General features: G+C 39.4%; 2 protein-coding genes across 3 annotated transcripts in view; one reads left to right on the top strand and one right to left on the bottom strand.

Annotated features, from left to right (window-relative positions):
- Positions 1–404: 404 nt before the first annotated feature.
- plaat1 (phospholipase A and acyltransferase 1) lies at positions 405–7,769 on the bottom strand. 2 transcript variants are annotated; one of them, XM_036586686.1, is made up of 5 exons: positions 7,474–7,769; positions 6,539–6,594; positions 4,059–4,188; positions 1,828–2,096; positions 405–1,306 (listed from the first exon to the last, which is right to left on the bottom strand). In XM_036586686.1, exons 2-5 carry the CDS (start codon positions 6,569–6,571, stop codon positions 1,205–1,207), a joined length of 534 nt encoding a protein of 177 aa, XP_036442579.1. In that variant the 5' UTR covers positions 6,572–6,594; positions 7,474–7,769; the 3' UTR covers positions 405–1,204. The 2 variants fall into 2 exon arrangements, with proteins under 2 accessions (XP_036442579.1, XP_036442578.1); XM_036586685.1 differs by lacking the exon at positions 405–1,306 and having other exon boundaries at positions 1,697–2,096.
- A 6,342-nt stretch (positions 7,770–14,111) lies between these two features.
- The window catches only part of ankrd13c (ankyrin repeat domain 13C), a 46,154-nt gene continuing 37,279 nt past the window's right edge, over positions 14,112–22,986 (top strand). The window contains exons 1-2 of the mRNA XM_036586077.1: positions 14,112–14,783; positions 17,004–17,045. Coding sequence (XP_036441970.1) covers positions 14,396–14,783; positions 17,004–17,045 — 430 coding nt within the window. The 5' untranslated portion in view covers positions 14,112–14,395. The remainder of the gene's footprint in view (positions 14,784–17,003; positions 17,046–22,986) is intronic.

Raw genomic sequence — 22,986 nt, 5'->3', positions numbered from 1 at the left:
CTATGTATACCAGAACATACAGCTATAAGACAGCATGTGTCTTGTGTAATAGCGCAGTCATTTCTTGCTGGCAAACTGAATAAATTCCAAGCCAGCCTTGTAAACCACACATCTTGCGTGAGCCGTTAACTGGCCGTTAAGTTGGCTGATTAGCTGGTAACGGTCCTCAGTCATTACAGGGCACGTTTGGATAACTGAATGGCATTCACGGCAAATGACTCAGCTCTCGTTTCAGGACTACAGCGAACTAAAATATCCATGTGTGTGTCATTTTCTTTGCTCATGATAAGGTATTTTATATCTGTCATAAACACGACCCGACCGAAGCTTCAGCGCTCGCTGCTTCTAGAGAAGTTGGAGCGCTGCGTGCGCGTTGCAGCACACTCGGCCAGGACTTGAGCATCCGTCAAAGTAAAAGAAAAACTCCACAGACCACAGAAATAAGGTTTGTCACACTTTATTGTAAATGTTTAACAGGGTTTGAACACGACCATGGGAGAAACTTTAAAGCGCGGAACGAAAATGTTGGACATGGATGTGCGGACTACTTTATGTGGCGGAGGGATTTTGCAGTAAAACACATAAACGGTCCCGGCGAGTACGGGGTTTCCCAAGGATGAAAAGAGCCTTCGATGCAAAGCTTGCTGGGAATTGTAGTCATCAATCGTAGGCGAGGAAAGCGGTTTTGCTCCCCATATTTAGCTTAAGTATTCAATAAGTAAAAGTAAATATACTTATGTATGTGGGGATTCATAATTACATTCATGCCACGCCTCTGTTTTGATCACGTTTTTTAAAATGTAGTGTTGTTTGTCTTTTAGCATTTCCACTAGCTTATTGTACATCCCAAAACCCACTCTTTTTGCTTAAATGACGAGTGTTAAATTATTTCAATGAAGCAATAAAATAGATATAAGTTTAATATTACTACATAACCCATTTTTTTTACATCTGAAGTAAAGAGCACAGGCCTAATACAGTGCCATAGCAAACACTCCATTTCACATTTTTGAACCTTTGGCTAATGGCTCAGTTTTACCAACCTCGATTCAATGTATAAGCCTGAAATCATTAGAAGAAGCTAACAGGCAGCACAAATTTAGTCATTCACCTCTCACAACAAACATGAGTTAAGCCCTGTGTACTGGCCATGCATACATCTTTTAATGCTTTAAGATGTGTAAATTGTGAAGGTTAAGCGACATCAGAAAGGCCTGTTCCTGGAGCGGGTGTTGATTAGTCCGAGCACAGAGAAGGCACTGGCTGCTGCGGTCACCAAACTTATGGCCCCAATAGCACGGCTTGCCTGAGAAGACAAAAGACGAGACACGGTCAAAAATGGAATTGCTTCTTGAGTACATTAATGTTCACTTGTGTAATAAGGTGAAAACTAAGGAAGACTAAAAGGCCTTAATTCTGTTTTTCTATGATAATGAGTTATTTTCATTTTTCTTGGGATCTTGAATTATTTATATAATTATCACAATACAACACATTGTTTTCTTTAGATCCCAGGATATTTATGCCATTATCACAATTCAGTCAATGTTAGCTCAATAAAACAATGTCGATTATGTGGTAGTAATGATGGAAATAACTCAAGATCTTGAGAAAGTACCATTAGTTTTTGTCGGGATAATAACAATATAACAAGATCTCGAGAAAACAAATGAAAATAAAAAAAAAACCATGCAGATCCACGGCCCTTTAGGGCTTCCGTAGAATACCATTGCTTGACTTTATGATATCAAAGACATCAAGCCAGAAACCTGCAGTCATTCTGCTGAAATGATAAAAGGTCAAGCCTTGAACTGGAGACGGACAGACCTGCTCGGATACGCCCTCCCCATATCTCAATAGGGTGACAAAGTGCTCGCAGTTACTGCCCAACAGGTCATACGACACCTCCTGACCAATCAAGAGTTGAGCTTGATGAATGATCTCAGTGACAGGCAAAGGGGTGTGATTGTCGTCATATTTATTGTTGACACGGAAAGTATCTCCCCCCACCACGTCTTTCAGGAGCTGCATCCGGACCACTGCCTTTCTGCTGAACACTGACTTCACACTGGACATAGCAGCAGCCTGACTCTCATCTGAGGGAAGATAGAAATGAATCTGAAAGTTGCACATGATACATGTGTTGGATAAGTGAGTGAATACACTAAGTTGCCACTTTATTAGGCATCCCACCCAGTACCTTTTTTATTATAAACACATTTACAGTCTTCTGCAAAAGTTTGCATATGATGATTTATGTTTTGATATTTTCTAAGTGAAAATAGTGCAGAAGTGAACATACATCTGCACATTTTAACACACTATTATAGTTTATTTCCTGAATTATCACACACACATTTTCTAAACTGCTTATCCTTCTAGGTTGTGGGGGGAGCTGGAGCCTATCCCAGCAGTCATTGGGCAGAAGGCAGGATACACCCTGGACAGGTCGCCAGTCCATCGCAGGGCAGACAGACATATGCATTCACACCTAGGGGCAATTAAGCACGTCCACTTGTCCTGACTGCATGTCTTTGGACTGTGGGAGGAAACCCACACAGACACAGGGAGAACATGTAAACTCCACACAGAAAGGACCCTGGTCGCCCGGCCGGGAATAGACCCCAGGCCCTTTTTGCTGTGAGGCGACAGTGCTACCCACTGCGCCACCGCACCGCCCTCCTGAATTATTAGATCGGAAAAAAGTAAAACAAAAAAGCTAATTTTACATATGACTGTAAATGCACTTCATAGGTTTACACTTGCTGACTATAGCCCATCTGCACAATTTATCAGTGTCCATCTACCTTGTCCATCACAGGAAAAGGAATACTATAGGTCCACTACTATAGGCTAATCACTTTGGATATTATTCTCAAGTATCTGACAACTGATGAAGGACTGGAGGATGACTACAGATTAGTTATACCTGTTTTAATACTATATATTACAACACTAGAAGAAGAAGAAAGCACCATGTCAACTTACAAGGTAGAGTAATATTACAGGATTTTATTACAAGAGGTTGCAAACTTTGAAGGCTTTTTTCTGCCAAGAGATGAATTTATTTCTCGGAACGGTGCTGAGGTTAGATGACTTTTGGCTTCCAGAAAACTACAAAATTCTGTGAGTCAGAGACGGTACAGATAAGGTTGCAGCCTACGTCGCAGTCTTTCATAAATAACATTGACCGGGATGGACACTCTGCTGATTTTCATCGTTTTCCTGTTAGCTGTTAGGCTGACTTCTTCTTGTCTCTTTTTCTTTTTCTCTCTTTTAGCTCAGGCTAACGAGTAAAAGCCAGTCTGAAATTTACTCTTGTCCGGTGTCTTTCTTAGTCACGCTCTCTTTTCCTCGCTTCCTCTGACAACATCTTCTTCCGGCTCCTTGTAGCCTCTGCCATGATGTCCGTGTTGGGAATACCAAGTTACTTCTTATAGCTAACTGAAGATTTGTTGGTGTATGACATGGTGCTGTAAGGCGTTACGCAGTTCTCACGAGAGAACTTTTATAATCCCCAAAAAAATAGTTACAAAGTGTAACATTTAATTATGTTCAGACTGAGATTTATGTAGTTATACATGACGGCTGATATAAATTCATTACATTACTCTGCTAGCTTAGCAAGTTAGCTAGCAATGGGAAAAATCAAGACAATACACTACAAAGAAAAAACAAAGCCTTCAGCCAGACAAAGCAATTATTCACATAGCTTATGTATGTTATGTTCAAACTTGTCAAAAAAGTTTTGCAATACGTAGGTTGCATATTTAGCTTATTAGCTTCCCCTTCTGCTGTGAGTAGCCAGCTCTGTGGTGAGTCAAAGTTGGTGTGGGCGTCTTAAAAAAGCATTGAAATAAGGCCATCACTTTATATCTACAAGATGGGCCAACAAGCTAAAAGAGTGGACAATAATTATACACAGTGTTTAAAAACTCCAGCAAGGCTGCTGTCTCTGACTTGCAACACTCAGAACAGCGCAGCACACACTACCATGCCACTACCATGTCAGTATCACTGCTATGCAGTGTATATGTGAAAAGGCCTGAAGCACTGACCAACTGGTGTAAGGTTGATGATGTAGCCATCTCCCAGATACAGAGCCCAGTGCTGATAAGCTGGTCTAAAAATCTCGATGAGGTCACCAGGTTGAGGTTCGTTATAAGGGTCAGGTTCACTAGTGGCCATCTGAAACGAGAAAAATATACTGTTTATGAAACCTGAGGATAATCGCAAAGAGTACCCTGATCTAACCCTCAGTGCACTGATGAATACAGCATTAAGAGAAGGTCTGTCGTTTAGACAATTCTTGTGAAATTTATTAGTAAGAAATACAAATATTGAACATTAAACTTTGATTTCCTTTCTGGTTAACGAGTGCAGAAATTGCAAAATAACAATATTTTAAATTATAGGTCAAGATTATTTTGCAATACATATGTTCAAAAGGTTCTCCTGTAAAGTTTAAATTCAAAATGCTTCTTCTTTTTCTCTTAATAATCAGTTAATAAATCATGTAAGATTTCTTTTGTGTTTTCATAAAATAACACAAATAATTAAAAAAATGCTTTTCTAATTCATAGTCTATTTATGTGTAATAAATGCATTTTTATATAAACCTCAAATCCCAAAAATTTGTTGGGAGATTGTGAAATGAAAATAAAAAAGAAAGCAGTAATTTGTACATCCACTTTAACCTGTATTTAAATGAAAACAGCACCAAGATATTTATGTAATATGTTCCAAAAAGGTTTGGACAGGAGAAGTTTAAGACTAGGAACATGTTGAAATCAATGTTCAAAAAACATGGGTGATGCAATCATGTTAGGGTGTAAAAGGAGCATCCAGGCCTAAACCTATATGAGTAAGGATGGGTTGAGGCTTGCCACTTTGCCAAATAACGCGTCAGCAAATAATCCAACAGTTTAAGAACAATGTTCCTCAACAAGCCATTGTAAGAATTTTAGGTATTTCACCCTTTTCACAGTGCATATTATCATCAAAAGATTCAGGGAATCTAGAGAAACCTCTAAGCATAAAGCAAAATACAACAAAGATGAATGCCTGTAATCTTGAGTTTCTCAGACAGCACTGCATTGAAATCCAGCATGCTTTTATGATGAATATCTCCACAAGGGCTCAGGAATACTTTAACAAATCATTGTCAATAAACATCATTCATCGCAGCATCTCCAAATGAAATTTAAGATTGGACACAGTGGAAACACTGCCGACTTCTCTGGGCCCAAGCTCATTTGAAATACATTGATGCACAGTGGAAATGTGTATCGTGGTCTGATGAGTCAACCTCTCAGATTGTTTATGGAAATAATTGACTGTGTTCTCTGGACTAAAGAATAAAATGATGAATTCTGATTGTTACCATCATAAAGTTCAAAAGCCAGGGTCTGTCTTGGTACAGGGGTGTGTTAGTGACCATGACATGAGTTGCTTGCACATCTGTGAAAGCACTATTAATGCTGAAAGATATATACACATTTTGGAGCAACATATGCTGCCTACTAGATGTCTTTTTCAGGGATGTCTGCACATATTACAACAGCATGGCTGCGTAATTAGAGAGTGTGGGTGGTAGGCTGGCCCGCCTGCAGTCTGGACTGTCTCCTGAAAACGTGCTAAATTTATAAGTGTTAATGTATAAGTGTTTATTTACAAAAAGAAAAACAAGTGCATAAGGTAAAACACAAAACATCATGCTTTTGTCTTTTGTACATATAATACATTATAAGTTCAAATAGATACATCATAATACATAATACATTTTGTACAAATTAAAACAAGTTGATTAGAATTTACTAATCACTACTTTCTGTTTTTATTATTTTTTTTATTATTGATTTTGCACGTTTTATTGCTTTTCACAACAAGGGAAAGTGTGTAGGGTGGCAGTGCATTAAGAAACAGCATACATGTGTAGATAAAACAAGCAGCGTAAAAATGAATATTACAAAATACAGGCAAAAACTGCACAGGGGAGAAAAAAATTACCACGGAAAAATCAGCGTTCTCTGTAAGGAGGTCTTGGATGGAATCATATAAATTCTCCCATTTATAATTGTTTAAATTTATTAACTGGTGCTTTTGTGACATGTTGATGTTGATATTTCAGTATTGGAAATGCTATGATAAAGTTTTACATGAGTTTATAAAATGTGTATTTTTCTGAGCCAAAGCTTAGCATGTGTAGTATATAATTAGAGCTCTATAGAATTAAGACATTTTTAATACATTAATTATCAAACATTGGACAGAATCTTGACCTTAGAATTGAAAATCGTACTGAATCTGAAAACAGGTGTATCATTACACTCCTAATCTTTGTGTTTGTTCATTCCGTAAATTCATCCACTACAGCTCTCCCTCCACTTTGCATATATTGGCTTTCAGATGTCAGATATTTAGATCAGCATCTGTAAAATATGAAGCACCCTGAAATTCACTGCATTTGACCTATAGTGAGGTTTGTAGTACTTTAATGTAATTCATAATAATTTGTGTTTAAAGGTTCTATACTTACGTTATAGGTTGTCCTTGGTTGTTTATCCGTCATCCCACAGCATAATTGCACTCATTCTATGAGAAAATCAAATTATTATTATATTGTATAGTGTTTGCTAACCAAACCGTACATATGTTTGATATTGGAGAAAGAAGTTGAATAATATTCTTTTTTATAGCTATTGATCAGTTCATAAATGTCTTACAACATTCATAACATATGTACACTTTTTGAAGCATGTGAAGTGACTTCCTGTGAAAAAAAATGGCCAGAGAATGCTGGAGTATTGAGAACAATGAGGAGTAATGATGTCACAGTCACACACACACACACACACGCACACACACACACACACACACACATACCTGCACAAACATACACTCACAATACAATACATAGGCTCACACAACACAGGCACAATAGCATGAAAATAAAGGGGAAACATGTGGAAAACATGCAACATGAAATGTTTATAAAGTATAAGGACATTTTAAAGCAATTTTAAGCAATAATAAACAACCTAAACAATTATAAACAGCCTAAATAACAGTATGTTAGTAGCTATATTTTTATCCTTTTTTGTGTTGAATATTATGGCTATGATGACAAATAAACCAGTAAAGTATGAATCATCCACTTTATTCTACTGTTTACTTGGTGGTCTTTGGCTTTTCAGTTCATATTTAACCTGCTATACAAATCCACACAACTGTAAGTTGATCTGACTGCTTTGCCTTGTACTGAATCCTTAGCTCAGTGGTCCACTAACCCCCTGGGGGTGATCAGATTTTTTTTAGCTCTTAGGTTTCTGTCACTGTATGAGGCTCAAACTGAATTATTGAAACATAGATCCACTGAGTGTGGCCCACTATAGTGAATTAGTTAGTTGTAACAAGCAACTACATTCATACACAAGGCAACACCAAAGCATCTATAGAAAAGGCAGTACTTACTTAATATCAGAGATCATTCTCCACCAAAACTGTATTAACCCTCCATTAGAGTCATATTGTGTTCAGAAGAAACAAACAGAATATTCTTCCTCCAATTCGAGAGACGATACGTTTTCAGAATTGATAAAAGTCCAGCAGCTTATTTCCACTCTTCAGCGTGCGGACAGAACTGTAGAGGCTCCAGCAGTGTCACTACTCTTCTGGGTGAACTGACCACAGTCTGAACCTGCTCTGGTGGTAGGCACAGTGTGTCATTCATAGGTCAGTGCTTTCATTGTGTTGAAAACACCCCGTTGCCCTCCACTGTGGGAGGGACACCAACTGGATGATGCTGCCTATAGTCTAGTCAACAAAGTATGTGTTTTGGACCCCCATTCAGTCAAAATGAAAATGATTTCATTCAATGCACTTCATTTACATGCACTTAATAATCCGATAACTGCAGAAAATCAGATTTTGTCTGTAATCTGTTCAACGTGTTTACATGCACTTGGGTAATCAGATAATGGGGAAACTCTGGGTCTACCTGAGTAAGATAGTAATCGGATTTCTGCTTTGCAACCAGCCAATAAATTCACAGAAGAAGACGTGACGTAAACATAACATCGTAAACTTCATGTGCGACTCTAAAAAAAAAAATTCTATCACTGTACCTAAAAATATGAACATACATACTCTAGAAGATGAAGAATATTCACATCCTTCATTTCATCGAGAATGTAGTTGGTTTCAGCTCCAAAAGTGTTTTGCTGCGTCTTGCAGCAACGCTTCTTGCTTTTTTTCAGGTACAGCAGTCTGTTCCACACATGCGCAGACTGAGAAATCTGAAAGAAATCAGAGTCAGAGTTTACATGCACTGAGAAATCTGATTACTGACCTAAAATCCAGCTCTCAGTAATCCAATTATAATCAGATTTCTGCAGTTATCCAATCATTCAAATGGTCATGTAAACACCATACTCCGATCTAGAAATCCGATAAAGAAACACAATAAAGAGAGCTGGATTTTAGCTTAGTAATCAGATTTCTCAGTGCATATAAACTCTTACTCTGATTTCTTTCGGAGCAAAGAGCGGTACCAGAAATAAGCAAGCAACGATGCCGTGAGATGGCAGCAAAACACTTTTGAAAACAAATATGAAATAAATGATTTAAATTATCTTCATCTTCTAGATGATGTATGTTCATATTTTCATGTAAAGTGTTGATGTTTAAAAAAAAAGCCGCAGCATAAAGTTTGAGTTTTACAGTATGTTTACGTCACGTCTCATTCTGTGAGTTTATTGCCCGGTTGCAAAGCAGATATCAGATTACTGCCTGACTCATGTAGACCTGGAGTTTTCCATTATCTGATTACTCAAGTGCATGTAAACGCGTTGATCAGATTACAGACAAAATCTGATTTTCTGCAGTTATTGGATTATGATTTGGTGTATGTAAACACACAAACAATGTTTAAGGTCCACTGTGCTGAACAGTTGCACTTAGCTGGCTACTTAAATATTATGTTCCACAGCAAAATATATGAAGACAACATCTACAGTAATTTATCTGATGAAATGGCAGGGGAAGAGACCCAAGATTAAATTTCAGACTTTACAGCTTTTTAAGGAGGAAGGAGGAATGGCCCTCCACCATTTTAAAGATTACTTTCGCGCAGATCAGATTAGACCTTCGATTAATTTGTGCAATGCAGATTTCCATGCAAGATGGAAAGATGTTGAATTGTCAATGATGAATGATCATCCAATACATGCAGTACTTGGCATTAAAGAATGGAGAATATTTGTGGATGGAATGCCCCTTGTTGAAGGTTGAAGAGGAATATGAATGACAAACTGAGAATATTTAGATGGTGTGTTTATGATGTAGATTTTAAACCTAGTTTGATGGACTATAGATTTAAAACCTGGAGCGCTAAAGAAGAAACAACAATTGATTCATTAACAGAAAACAGATTGTTAAAAACGGATTGTTTCCAAATCTTGAGAGAAAAGCTCTGAAAAAACAAGATTTTCATAGATACTTCCAGATATGCCACTATCTTGATTACAAAATGAAAAATGAAACACTCGACATGAATGAATCAATATTGCAAGTAATTGCGGGAGCACATTGAACAGAATCAAGTAAAGGCATTATATCTAGACTGTCTAAAGGCTTCATAATGAACAAATCCCATTCCTCACTATGTATTATAAATAAAAAGAAAGAGGTTTTGACATTTCAAATGAGGAGTGGTCAAAATAATGTGACTCTTAATGGAAGTACACTAATTCACATGTATAGAAGGAGTTCAGATGCAAGTGTCTTATTCATTTTTTGTTACTCCAAAACATAAAGTGCATGTTACAGGGCATGCAGGTGAATGCGGGAGTCAGGAAGCCCACCATTGTTATACACTCACTGAGCACTTTATTAGGAACACTATGCTAATTTTGGGTAGGGCCTTCCTTTGCTCTAAAAATGGCCTCAATTTTTCATGGCATATATTCCACAAGATGTTGGAAACATTCCTTTGAGATTCTGGTCCATGTTGACATAATTGCATCATGCAGTTCTTGTTGATTTTTCAGGTGCACTTTCATGCTGTGAATCTCTCGTTCTACCACATCCCAAAGGTGTTCTATTGGATTCAGTTTCAGTGACTGGATGGCTGCTGAAGAAAATTGAACTCATTGTCGTATTTATGAAAGCAGTTTGAGAGGACTGTTTTGTGACATGGTGCATTATCATACTAGTAGCCATTAGAGGATGGGTGAATTGTGGCCATGAAGGGATGCAGACAGTCAGTAAGAGTACTCAAATAGGCTGTGACATTCAACCGATGATTGATTGGTATTAACAAGTTGGCTCCATGTATTCATACTGTTGGTGCCAAGTTCTGATCTCTCAATCTGTGTTTCTCATCAGAAATTGAGATTCATTATACCAGGCTATGTTTTTCCAGTCTTTAGCTGTTTGGTTTTGGTGAGCTTGGGACCACTGCAGCCTCACCTTTCTGTTCTTGGCTGACAGACATGGAACCTGACATGGTGTTCTGCTGTTGTAGCCCATCCACCCCAAGGTTCAACATGTTGTACATTCTGAGATGCTTTTCTGCTCACCACAGTAGTACGGAGTGGTTGTCTAAGTTACTGTGTCCTTTCTGACAGCTTGAATTGTTGACTTCTCTCATCAAAAGGGTGTTTCCATCTGTCTGTTTTTTTACCGCACCATTCTGAGTAAACTCTGTTGTGCATGAAAATCCCAGGAGATGAGCTGTTATAGAAACATTCAAAATAGCCCATCTGGCACCAACAATCATGCCATGGTCAAAATCATTAAGACCAACTTTGGTCTTCATTCTGATGGCTGATGTGAACATTACCTGAAGCTGCTGGCCCATTTCTGCATGATTTTATGCACTGCACTGCTGCCACACAATTGACTGACTGGATAATTGAATGAGTGAACATGTATACAAGGGTTTCTAATAAAGTGCTGGGTGAGTGTATATTCTGGGAATGCCCAGTAGTAAAGCATTTTTGGATGGAAGTACATAATGCATTGATGGACAGATTTAAACCTGAAATACCTTTCAGTTCAGTGAATTATACTTGAGGGATTTTGATTTACTTTCTGAAGGGTCAGATAAATGCCTATTTGGGGTACCTGTAAGCAAACATAACTAGGCACTGCTCCCTTGCTGACTGTCCTTTAATAGAATAATTGGATAGATTTAGTAAATGAAATAGATATAACGGAAAAAATGTTTTCACTACATCTACAAATGAATAAATTTGTCTACAATGATTAATCTCCACTGCCTGTTCTGTGGTGCTGTGTTGCTGTACTTGTACTGTCTAGCAAAACTAGCCCTCTCCGGCCACCTCTCTACCCCCTTTGCTGCCTGTCAGAATGTATATAGTTGTTGGAATTTTATAATTTTATAAATTGAAATAAGAAAAGAGAGAGTGAGAGAGAGAGTTAGACTAGACCCCTGTGTCAAACACAAGGCCCATGGACCAGATCAGTCCCGCCACACAATCCTATCCTAATTTTCTATTAATATTAGTTCATTTCACAGTACACTGCACTACAGTCCCCAGCATGCACTGCAACTTAATGCGCTCTCTGACTCTCCTACCCCAACAACAGTCTGTGGGACAGCAGTTACAACTCAATTCTACACAATTCTACACACTTTCACACCAGTCATATCACCAAACAGCTAACTGCAGTTCAGCTAATATAAACACTTAACAGCAGCTCAGAAATTGAGCCTAAGTCTTAATGAACTTGCAGCAAAGAAAGGATGCCAGGTGTCTAGTTCAAGCAAATAGGTAGGTTTAAAAGACTGAGCTCCTGGAGACATTTAAATTTAGAATATTTCAAGGTCTACTACAAGCGCCTATATTTTACTTTTGCAGTTTTTGCGTATCTTGAATAAACAATGGTCAGTTCGGTTTATTGCAAAATGTTATTTTAAAATGAAATAAAAACATAGGCATTCTCTGGCCCATGGATTTGTTGATATTTTTTAATATGGCACTTTTGGTGGTTGAGTTTGACGCCCCTGGACTAGACTGTAGCATAGGACATGGCCATAATGTCAACAGTAGCTAAGTGTCAGGAGTGACCCTTTGGATCAGGGGTGCCTAGACATTTTGTGTGGGAGGAATGTGTGTAGAAGGCCAAAACAGAGAAAACAGTTATTTAGCAATTTGTTAGCTTTTTTAGTTTTCACACCTTGGCAGTATAGGCGTATATGTAGGGTCAGAGATATTTTCCATTTTTATTTTATCACATTCTGCTACATGTTTTGTTACTTAAAGTACTTTTAAAAACAAAGTTTTAAAAGAAAATTAAAAAGCTAAAAAGCAAAAAGTTGTATTAAAAAATATACACTCACATACTCTTATTGGCTGAGGGAGTGGGGGGGGGCGGGTAGGCAACTTTTCGGTGGGCCAAATTAGATGCCCTTGGGCCCCACTTTGGGCAGCTCTGCTTTAGACAATTTGTTAAGGGTGTAATGATTTTAATACACTATCAAAAAATCTGAAAGATTCACATTCTGATCAGCGTTTTCAAATTTACAACTGTATGCCTGATACACCGCTTTTCATTTGCCGCCGTTTGTGAAATCCACAAAACATGAAATAACTAAAATGATGACCTAGTTATAGTTCATGCTTAGTATCAGACTCATCATATATTTTACAAATATTTTAACTGCGCTTTTGAGACATGTTTATGTTTTGGTGAGTTGAAAATGGAGACATTATATAACTTTTGTAAGAGTTCAGGTTTTGGAATTGTTAATAGTTCACTTGTCCTGTTTTATAAGATCACTATTTTGCAAAACGTTTCAAACTGAAAATTGTATTTTCCTGAGCCAGGACAGGCTGTGTAGTATATTATTAAAGCTCTGTAGAGTCAAACCATTTTAACTCATAAAATATTGAAAATCGAACAGAATCACGACGATTGATTCATCACACTCTTCATTTTTATGTTTGTTCAACCACTAACTTTATCCACTACAAACTTCCTTCGCTTTACAGATTTCGGGCTTCAGATGTCAGATTTTTAATACAACATTTGTAAAACAGGAAGCACCCTGTAATGTGAAGAGTATTTTCCATTACCGAATGAGCCAAGTGATTCATTTAGCACAGAGCACACTAGGTGGCAGCAGCTGATGGCTTCTGATAGTTCTAATGCCATGTGACACACTTTGTCACACTTTGAAATTCCACAATGGCATTAATTAACAACACCTAACATACAGCATTCATTTACTCAAGATAGGGCACTTTGTAGGTAGAACTATCATGATAGCTGATGTATGATGCAAAGTTATATTTTATTAATTTAATGTCTAATGATAAATCTTTGTCTAGTTGTAATAAGGCTCTGGGATTTATTCATACACGTGACGTTGTAAAACTAGTTCAGGTCAGTCTTTTAAAGAGGTTTGAAAGCCTTTGCAGGGAGTGGAGTGTAATGTGTAGAGAGTAGAGAGTGGGGAGTAGGGTGTAGGGAGTAGGGAGAGGAATGTAGTGAGTAGGGAGTGGAGTGTAGTGAGTAGGGAGTGGAGTGTAGTGAGTAAGGATTAGAGAGTAAGGAGTGTAGTGAGTAGGGTGTAGAGAGTAGTTAGTGGAGTGTAGTGAGAATAGGGAGTGGATAGTAGGGATTGGGATATAGGGAGTAGGGTGTAGTGAGTAGGGAGGGTAGTGAGTAGGGAGTGGGATGTAGCGAGTAAGGAGTGTACTGAGAATAGGGAGTGGAGAGTAAGGAGTGTAGTGAGTAGGGTGTAGAGAGTAGTTAGTGGAGTGTAGTGAGAATAGGGAGTGGAGAGTAGGGAGTGGGATATAGGGAGTTTGGTGTAGTGCATATGAAGTGAGGAGTAGAGAGCAGGAGTAGTAAAAGTCTCAGTAATTGTGCAGCAGTAGCAGTAGAGAGTGGAGAATGTGGCGTAGCGAGTGAGTAATAGAGAGCAGGGCGTGGGGAGCAAGGATAAAAGAGAAGGCAGTAAGAGGAGTGAGAATAATCACTTCTGAATGAATTGCTCCCTTACGGCCGTCCAGCTCGGTGCACACTCAAAATAACAGCACAGGGGGCGCTATAGCTCCAACTAGTTCTCGCGAGAGCACGAGCGGAAAACGGCAGATGGCTCTTCCTTATCGGTCGGTTTTAGCATGACAGCGGCGGCGGGAGCAGCGCGTCGGGAAACGCTATCGTAGGTCAGTCAGTAAGGTTAAGCAATGCCGTGCCGGGGTGTTTTTTGACGCTCGCCCAGCTCGGCTGTTTTCATGGTGTGCGAGCCGCCGCCGCCGCCGTTGTTGTTGTTGCTGCTGCTCCGTTGCGCGTCCATCCACCGGCGGCGTCGCCCCTCCGCGCTCTTCGGCCCGCCGCGCCCTTCGCTTCGCTCGGCAAAATGACCGGAGAGAAGATCCGCTCCCTCCGCAAGGACCACAAGCCGGGCAAGGACGAGGAGGATCTGCTGGAACCGGACGAGGAGGCGGCCACGGGGACGTTCACGTCGTCCGCCCGGACTGGTGTCGGCGGCGGCGGAGGCAAAAGCAGAACGAACCGGATCTTCAGCAACCACAAGCTGGTTAGATCACCGTCCCAGCAGCGGGAGTCCCAGATCAACGCCAACAACGCGGCCACCACGGCTCCGCTGACCGTCGATGACAAAAACAAAAACCCGGTGGCGCGGAGCGGCGCGGACTTTCCTGTTCACGAATGTGTGTTTAAAGGAGACGTGCGGAGATTGTCGTCCCTTATTCGGACTCAGAACATCGCACAGAAAGACGTTCACGGTGAGTTTTACGGGACGGGCTGTTCAGCTGTCGCCGTTTGGCCTTCAGCTCTTTATGTTTACAGCCGTAACTCGGCAGCTACGAGGCTGGTAGGATAGTTAGCGTTAGCATGTTAACGCGTTGCTAACTAGCTAGCTAACTTCTCTAACTTCGTTTCTGAGAGGTTTTTAGTCACTGTTAGCCGCAAATGTGTGTTTCTAACTTCAAGAAAACTTTTCAGTGAATGTTTTCGTGCTTCAGTAAAGTTAAAACATGTCTGTTTCGCGGTGGTTTTAGAAATACGGTCACTCAGGCTTAAAAGGGAATTCCACCATGTTTTCAAAATTTCTGAATAATGCAGTCCGTTAAGAACATTTTGGGCTCACGGCTGACTGAAGCTCTTATTATTGAGCACTTTACTGAAAACCGTTCTGTGCGGTGCCGTTACTTTTTCTGTGGTGATTCTCTTTAGCATGGGTCCAACAATGCCAGTGTTTGGCAGCAAAGATGGTCAGCCTTGCTGTGAATGCTTCAATAACAGCGCATGTGGCTGTGAATCATGGCTTTCCACATCAAGCAAACGAATCCACCAGTGTCTGTTTAAATACACTGACTACATAAGCTTAGTAAGGGTTTTACAGGTTAATATTCACAAGGTGTGATTTTGGTTGGGTCATTTATAGTGGGTTGTTTTCATAAGTGTAAATTCTTTCATACAAGCTTAAATTCTTATGTCTATTTTAGTGATTTTAATTAACTAGTGAACATCAGATGCCAAGTATGTAAGCTCTTCAGATGATGAATTTGTTTCCTCACACCCACTTGCCAGCCTGTTTCAAACTCTGGCCAACACAGGACATGCAATTTAGAGAACATCCTCAGTTCTGTTATGAATATTAGCTGAAGAAAAGCCTTTACAGGTTTATTCAGGCAAACACACTGAAGATGTGCAATTTCTGTCAAGGTGTCTACTAATTTTCAGTATTTCCACAAAGCAAAAAAGGCCGTTTTTACAAAACGACTAGTAAATCTACATGTGTTTATGTATTGTTGATGATGGTAAAATAATACTTGTTTTATTTTAGGCCAAAACCTTCTCTCAAAACTGCTATAAAACAGTGTGTTAGTCACCAGACAGCAGATTCATGACCATTTCATGTAATAACTGTTTGTGAGGTAGCTTTTAGAGGCATTAACCTTTTCAACTCCTTGGGACCACCGGTGGTTCCAAAACACACTTCGTCATATTCTTCACAACTTTCATATTTCATAAGCTACATTCAAAGAGTGGGTGTCGTGTAAGAGCTGTAACTGTCTTCTTTCCAGTCAAATAGATGGGTAATGTAATTTTAAACCCTTATAATAGAAGAAGCTGAACTATAATAAGAGAAGCTGAGATTTTTTTTGTCTACTGAAAGTCGACCCATTTTTCCACAAATCTGGGCTATAAGCTATAAACAGACGGCGTCTCTTCAGTGGTTTACTTTGTAAAAAATATTTTTATAAAATAATACAAAGAGTGTCTAAGATTTTTGGCTTTCAGCAGTAAATTGTAAGCATATAGCAATATGTGTACGATCATAAAACACATGTTCTGTTAATTTGAGGGGAGCTTTTAGCAAAATAAATAAATAAAATAAAAATTTACATTTATCTCATGTAGTTACTGAATAATTTGCCTTATGATTTGGTCATGTAAATTCAGATGGAAAAAACAAAATGTACCCCTGAGAATAATCATCTAGTTCTTTTCACCCCCATTGAGAACAAGTCTTACTTTAAGTTTCGCTAGAACGGAATAATTAACACCAAACCAAGTGGAACTGTCCTATTTTCATGTTTGAACACTCATGGCCTGCGTTGGTGTAGGCCATGCTACCAAGCTGGGTCATGGCAATTTTTTGCTTTGAGCCACTTTGTAGACTTACAAAGTGTTGAATTATTTGTTTTCCACCTCATGTAGTATTTAACACAGCAACTCCTCGGCTGCCTCGCTAAATGTAAAAAGTGGCGAACGTGTTTGAGGGGACAAGAAACAAAAAGGCTTCTCCTGTGTGGATAGCGGAGCCTTCTTCAGAATTCAGGCCGAATGCAGTCATCATTGTGGGCCTGATTGCTGTTAAAGCTATTTTTAAGTTCGGTGAACTTCATCCATGTTTGTATCTAAAGAGTACTGATTCATGGAGCAGTTGTATGTGGGCTGAGTGCTTATTCATCCCTCTTCTGTTTTTTCTTCTGCAGGAAACACTCCTCTTCATTTGGCTGTAATGATGGGTCATAAAGGTAAGGAGGAACTGCTGTTCTGTTGAAATACTTTAGGTGCTTTTTGTGACGCTTTACTGTTTAGGAGGGCAAAGAAACATGACCAGTGTTTATCACAGAAAAGATCAGAAGTCATGGATAAACAGCTTGGGGTTTGAGGTTGTAAATTTCATTGCAGTTTGATTCAATTTGATGATTCTGTTTTAATTTTGAAGTCATTTCAAAGACCCATAAGCTTCAATCAAAATGTAATGACTTTTGCTTTTGCTTGTAATTGCTTCTGAAATCCTGAGTTATGGCTTTTTCACCGTGCATCAGCAGGCGGAATAAAATAGCAAATAATAGTCACTTTTCACCTCCCCCTCCAAACACCTTTCATCACAAACATTCAGCTAAAACACAGACCCTGCCTGATACGAAAGGATAATGCGTTATGATTTCCTGTTTACACTGACTTTAAACAGGTGTTCCACTGAATTTTATTCAACATTTTTGCTTAATGGTTAAGATCTAAACAAGGTCAGTCAGAGTGATTTGAGGTGAAATGCACTGTTCTTCTCAGAATTGTTCACAGTGGTTGTGATAAGAATCAGACGTCGGAAGAGCTTATTGTCTCTGAAAGCTGCATCACAAAGTTATTGCATAGAATAGCTGTGAATACACGGATGCCTACATTGCTTTAAATTACTAAAAGGTTTTGGTTTTAAATATGTTATTTTTTTTCCTACGTTCATTGTGGTTAGGTAGTGAAGGGTGTTGTGATGCAATGTAGTCCCCAAAGAAAACTCTCAGATTTACTCTTTCTACTAGGCAAACACAATGATAACAAAATCCTGTTGGTGTCAATGGTTAATTGTTTTAAAAAAAAAAAAAAGACGTTTCAATTTGGCTCATATTTCAAACTGACATTTTATTGGACTCTGGAATAGCAGCTTGTTTAGGCGACAACGGGCTGCTGTGCTGAAATGTATCTCCATTTAATAATTTGTATGCAAATACATTTTACTTATCTGGATAATGCTAATCCAGGTGGATTGATCTCTAATTTCTACATTTTTAGAAGTGTCCGTGTTGCCTTCGCCAAATATGTACAAGAAGAATATCAGATATCAGTCCAGAATTCCATTTACTATTATAAACATCATATATATAAACTATATATAAAACTTATATGTTCGCTGTAGATATGGCCCCTAGTTCCTGTCACTACCATTGTAAAGAGAACTGAAATAGGAAGAAGTTTCTCTGGAATGGAACTTTTCACATCAGACTTTGTTTACGCCTTAATGACTGCAGAAGTGCAGAAATTTTGAAGAATTGATAGAATTCCTCTTCAGAAATGTGAAACTATTTAAACGGTAGTAGAAAATACACAATGAAAACATAATTTCACTAAGCTTGTTTTCTCTGATTATTCATGTTTGATGGTAGCCCAAGAATTTTATTCTGGGATCGCATGTTTTGTTGAATGTTATGATCAATTATAATAAATTCTGATGCCCCAAAATCAGTGCAGTTGAAATACTACCTTCACATCAAAGCATCCTGAAAACCAGAGTAATAATATTGTGGCAGGCGGCTGCCTGGAGTTCAGAGCGCTACAAACTGAAACCGAACATGATGAATGTCCAGCTCTGCTCGTGTTCCTGCTCTGTATTCCATGAGTGTGTGAGCTGTTCTCCAGTGCAGCCTGAATACAAAACAAGCCATTTGGTAAATTCTGCTCCATATAATCTGCCACAGTAAATAAAGCAGGATCCATGCAGTTTTTTCTGTGATTCCTGTGCCTGTGTTACAACTCATATTTGGATACTATCATTTACAGACAGTTGCTTTAGCATGTGACGAAAGCAATAGATCAGTCGTGGCATGATGAACAGAACAAGCATGTTTTGAGATACTAAATGTATGCTTTCGTTAGTGTTACTGTAATCGAGCAATTTTCATGAAGATTTTATATTGAGAGGCGGTCAGCTCTGTGCCGTAGCGTACATTGTGAGCACAAGACTGTTTAAAATATTAATGTGCAGGTGGTCCTGCGAGTAGATGGTTCTTTTTTCATTTCACTAATACACACCTTTTTTTCAACGATTCAAGTGCTTTAACAATAATGTTTCAGAGTAAGAAGTGATAGTGATAAAATGTTATTTGTGTGTTTGGTGAATGCCGAATCATGAAATATAACCCACATTCTTTTTTGGTGACCCAAAACAGAGCTTGAAATATGTGTCCGAACCCAATGGGCCTAAACTGCTTAGGTCTGATACAGATGCCAGTTCTCAAATATATGTTGGGCTTGGATATTAATATACACAGTATGCTTTTCTGAGCGTGTTGTGGATAAAGTCAGTACTTAAAATCCACATCCCAGCTGCATGTTTGATTACAAAGAAATCACAGTTGGTCCTGTTGAGTTTGATTTAGTACAGTACAGTGTGTGAAATGTTGATTTACTAATCATTGGATTCATAGTTTTTCTTAGATTTTTTTAATGTTGCACTACTTTGTCTGTCCCAACTAATCAGATGTCAGAAAAAAGAAGTGTTGTTCCATGTAAATTGTATGTTAAGGTGAACTTTTGCTGTCAGAGCAACATTCTCATTTGTTGATAGTGGGCAGAGAAAGAAACTTTCCAGCTCAAGTGCTGAGACAAGTGCCCCATCTGCAGCCCGCACACGTCCATCCAGGGCTTCTGATTGGCCAGGATGATGAGGCCTCTGCTGTAGCGGTGACCAGGCAGCGGTCCAGCAGCTCTCTTTGTGTCCACTCAGCTGATGAAAGCCGAGCTAAGCAGAGCGAAGCAGAGCCGCGCTGTCCCCGCTTTCTGTAATAACGGGATAAGGCCAGAGCTTCAGCCTGGGTGGCCCGAGAGCGAGAAAAGAGCGTAAGGACAAGCGATTCGCTCAGCTGGTCTGCTCTTTGTTACATAAAGTATTTCTGCTAAATGCTGACATTATTACGCAATCGAGGTGGGGGGTGGGAGGTTTATAGGTCAAAGCAGGGAAATGAGAGAGGGCACGCTTAGATCACGCAGCAGGACCGGCTCTCTGTGGTGGCTGTCGGTAGCAGACTTTATGCTTCCAGTCCAGCAGGCCAGATCGCGCCCCGTCCAAACTCGGGCTCGGAGATTTACACCCACACTCGCTGCCCAGGGGTGCTCCGTCATCTGTGGTGCTGCCAGAAAAATATTACTTTTCTGTTCTCTTGCTTCCACCAGCTGCATCTGTTTCCAGAAAATGTCTGACTCTTTGCAACTTTTCTGCACTTTTAGCCATTATTTTTTAAACGGTAATTTTCAAAGGAAAACACAGTTAACGGATCAAATTTGCACAGTAATCCCACAGTTATTTGACCAGCCAAGACGTTTGGTGTTCAAGATTCGCTTCTTTAGTTCTGTGCTGGTGCTGCAAAGCTAATGTAGCTAACAAGTAGATTAAATGCCACCAATTGGCATTGTACGAACTGCATTCCTAAATCCTCACACATTTGCCTCAAGCAGTCATGGTGTTAAGTAATCTCTTGGAGGCTGTTTACACCTTGCATCAGCGTGCGATTCTGGTGATCGCATTACGTACGGATTTCACTTGACGGCATGAAAAGCCAGGTGTAAACACAGCCAGCATGCATTGTAATTGGATTACGATCAAATCACTCAACAGGTTCAGAGGTGCTCAGAGACCACTTATCACACATGTACACTTCCGTGCAAAACAAACGGACCAAAATTTAATGGTTTTTACTGATGGTTTTGCCTGGTCCAGATTTATCAGAGAATATTTGGTCCTGTATTAAACATAAACTAGTAAACTAGCTTGGCTTTGTTTTTCAACTGTTTGAAGCCATCAATGCTGAGTGGAACAGTCTTTCTGTAAACAGCAGGCTGCAGGTTTACACACTAAACATTTAAAGAAACCGAAAGGGAAAAATGTGATCTGTATGTTTATTGATTTGTTGTTAATACCATTAAAAGCTTAATTTTTTTTCCTTTTTTGTGGGGGTGGTGCCTGGTCATGTCTGGACATTAGACTTATGTTAATCTAAGCTGTAAACAGGCTCAAATCGACTTGATTATGTGACTTCTGACACTGTATGACAGTATTATCCAGTGAAAATAGATATATGTGTAACATTCAAGCTTAAAGGTGGCAGCTGTTTATTTTGCTATTTTTAGTTATGCAGTATACCTTTTGTCCATTTTATAGATAATAGTATATCATACAGTGTCCAAAACTGTGTAGCAGGTCTGTTTGAGATGCATTATGTTGTTTGTTAGTTTGCACAGTGCTAACTGGGGATCATAAGCTTCTATTACTTTTTAGCAACGTTAGCCTTGTGGCTTCAGTGCAAAACTAAAGAAGCGAATTTCAGACGCTGGTTGTTTCTCGGCGGATTGATTGCAATTGAGAGTAAGCTGTGTAAATTGGACACTAAATATGACACTGTTCTCTCAAAAACAGCTTGTGTTTTGTGGCGGCATGATGGATTTTCTATGTGGAAAGAGCAGAAGATGTAAATGGGGCTTCATTTCCTTAGTCAGGCCTTGGTTAAACCCTGAGGTATGATTTAGAAATGTGAAGGTTGACCTTTAAAGTGTGTTTACTATGTGGTACTAAGGTACTAAGGTAAGTACTTTTTCCCGGATTCTACGTTTTCTCTGTTCACATTACAAGCCTCATTGCTCAAATCCGATTTTTTGCTCAAGTCCGATCTCTCTGACAGGATAGTTCACACTCATTTAGGTAAGTGACTCAAATCTGTCATTAATGTGAACGAACTGGTGTCCTAAGGTGACCCACATGCGCACATCCTACTCAGTAACGTCACGTGAGTGAATCACGTGCGTCATGTGCATCATCAGCAAACAAACTAACGAGCGGAACGAGGCTTCACTACGAAGATAATTATCTCTGATCAGCTCTCAGCTTCAGTATTAGAGCGAGACGAAGGCGAAAAGGGTGAGATGTCTTGCTTTTCCACCGTTTACAGGCTTTAACTGCTGTTCGGCGCTGCTGCCATGGTAACGCTGAATGATGGCGCACATGCAGTGGAAAAAGGCACATGAATTCCAATCTGAGCATCACATTTAAGGTTGCATGGCCACGAATCAGATACGTATCCGATCTAGGACCACATATGAAAGTGGCTCAGGTCTGATTTGAAAAGATCAGATTTGCATGTCCACACAGCCCTGAAAACATCAGATTTGAGTCACATTAGGGCAAAAAATCGGATTTGTGCCACTTAAAACTGGTAATGTGAACGTAGCCTTAGGGACAAAGCAATGAAGACGACCCACACGGAACGAGACAGATACGTTTCCAGAAAAGAAAACCCATTGAGATACTGAGAGGATAAGATTTGTGGACCATGAGGACAATGCCAGCCTACTTTCAGCCCTTAGTGAGGACTGTGTCAGAAACGCTCTGAGGTGCCAGTTATTTAATACGCCTCTAATAAGCCAATCACTATGTTATGTTTTTAGTTTTCAGTTATGCAGTAGGCCTGCACTTAAGGCAGCAGAGCTGGAGTAAATGTTTCACTATGTCTTATTAAATTCTGCCCATCAGCATGTTAATCATACTCATCTATTATGCATGTGAAGGAGTTCACCATTAAATAAACATGATATGTAGATTAGAGGAGTAGAATTTTCTGCACACTCAGGCTCACTTTTTTGCTTCTTCTGCTCTCCTTTTAGGCCTCTGAGAATGTGAAGACATATTTTTAGTGTTTTACAGAGAACATGCATATAGTTGTAAGCAAAAAATATGGGCACTCCTGGGCAGTTTGTTTTGATGTTGGACGAGAAGACTGGCTCACAGTCTCCGCTCTAATTCATCCCAAAGGTGTTCTGTCGGGTTGAGCTCAGGACTCTGTGCAGGCCAGTCAAGTTCTTCCACACCAAACTCGCTCATCCATGTCTTTATGGACCTTGCTTTGTGCACCTTTGCGCAGTCATGTT

The sequence above is a fragment of the Colossoma macropomum genome, unplaced genomic scaffold, assembly GCF_904425465.1.
Source record: "Colossoma macropomum unplaced genomic scaffold, Colossoma_macropomum, whole genome shotgun sequence".
Lineage (NCBI taxonomy): Eukaryota > Metazoa > Chordata > Actinopteri > Characiformes > Serrasalmidae > Colossoma > Colossoma macropomum.
The sequence above is the reverse complement of the archived record's forward strand: the minus strand, read 5'-3'. Positions and strand labels throughout refer to the sequence as shown.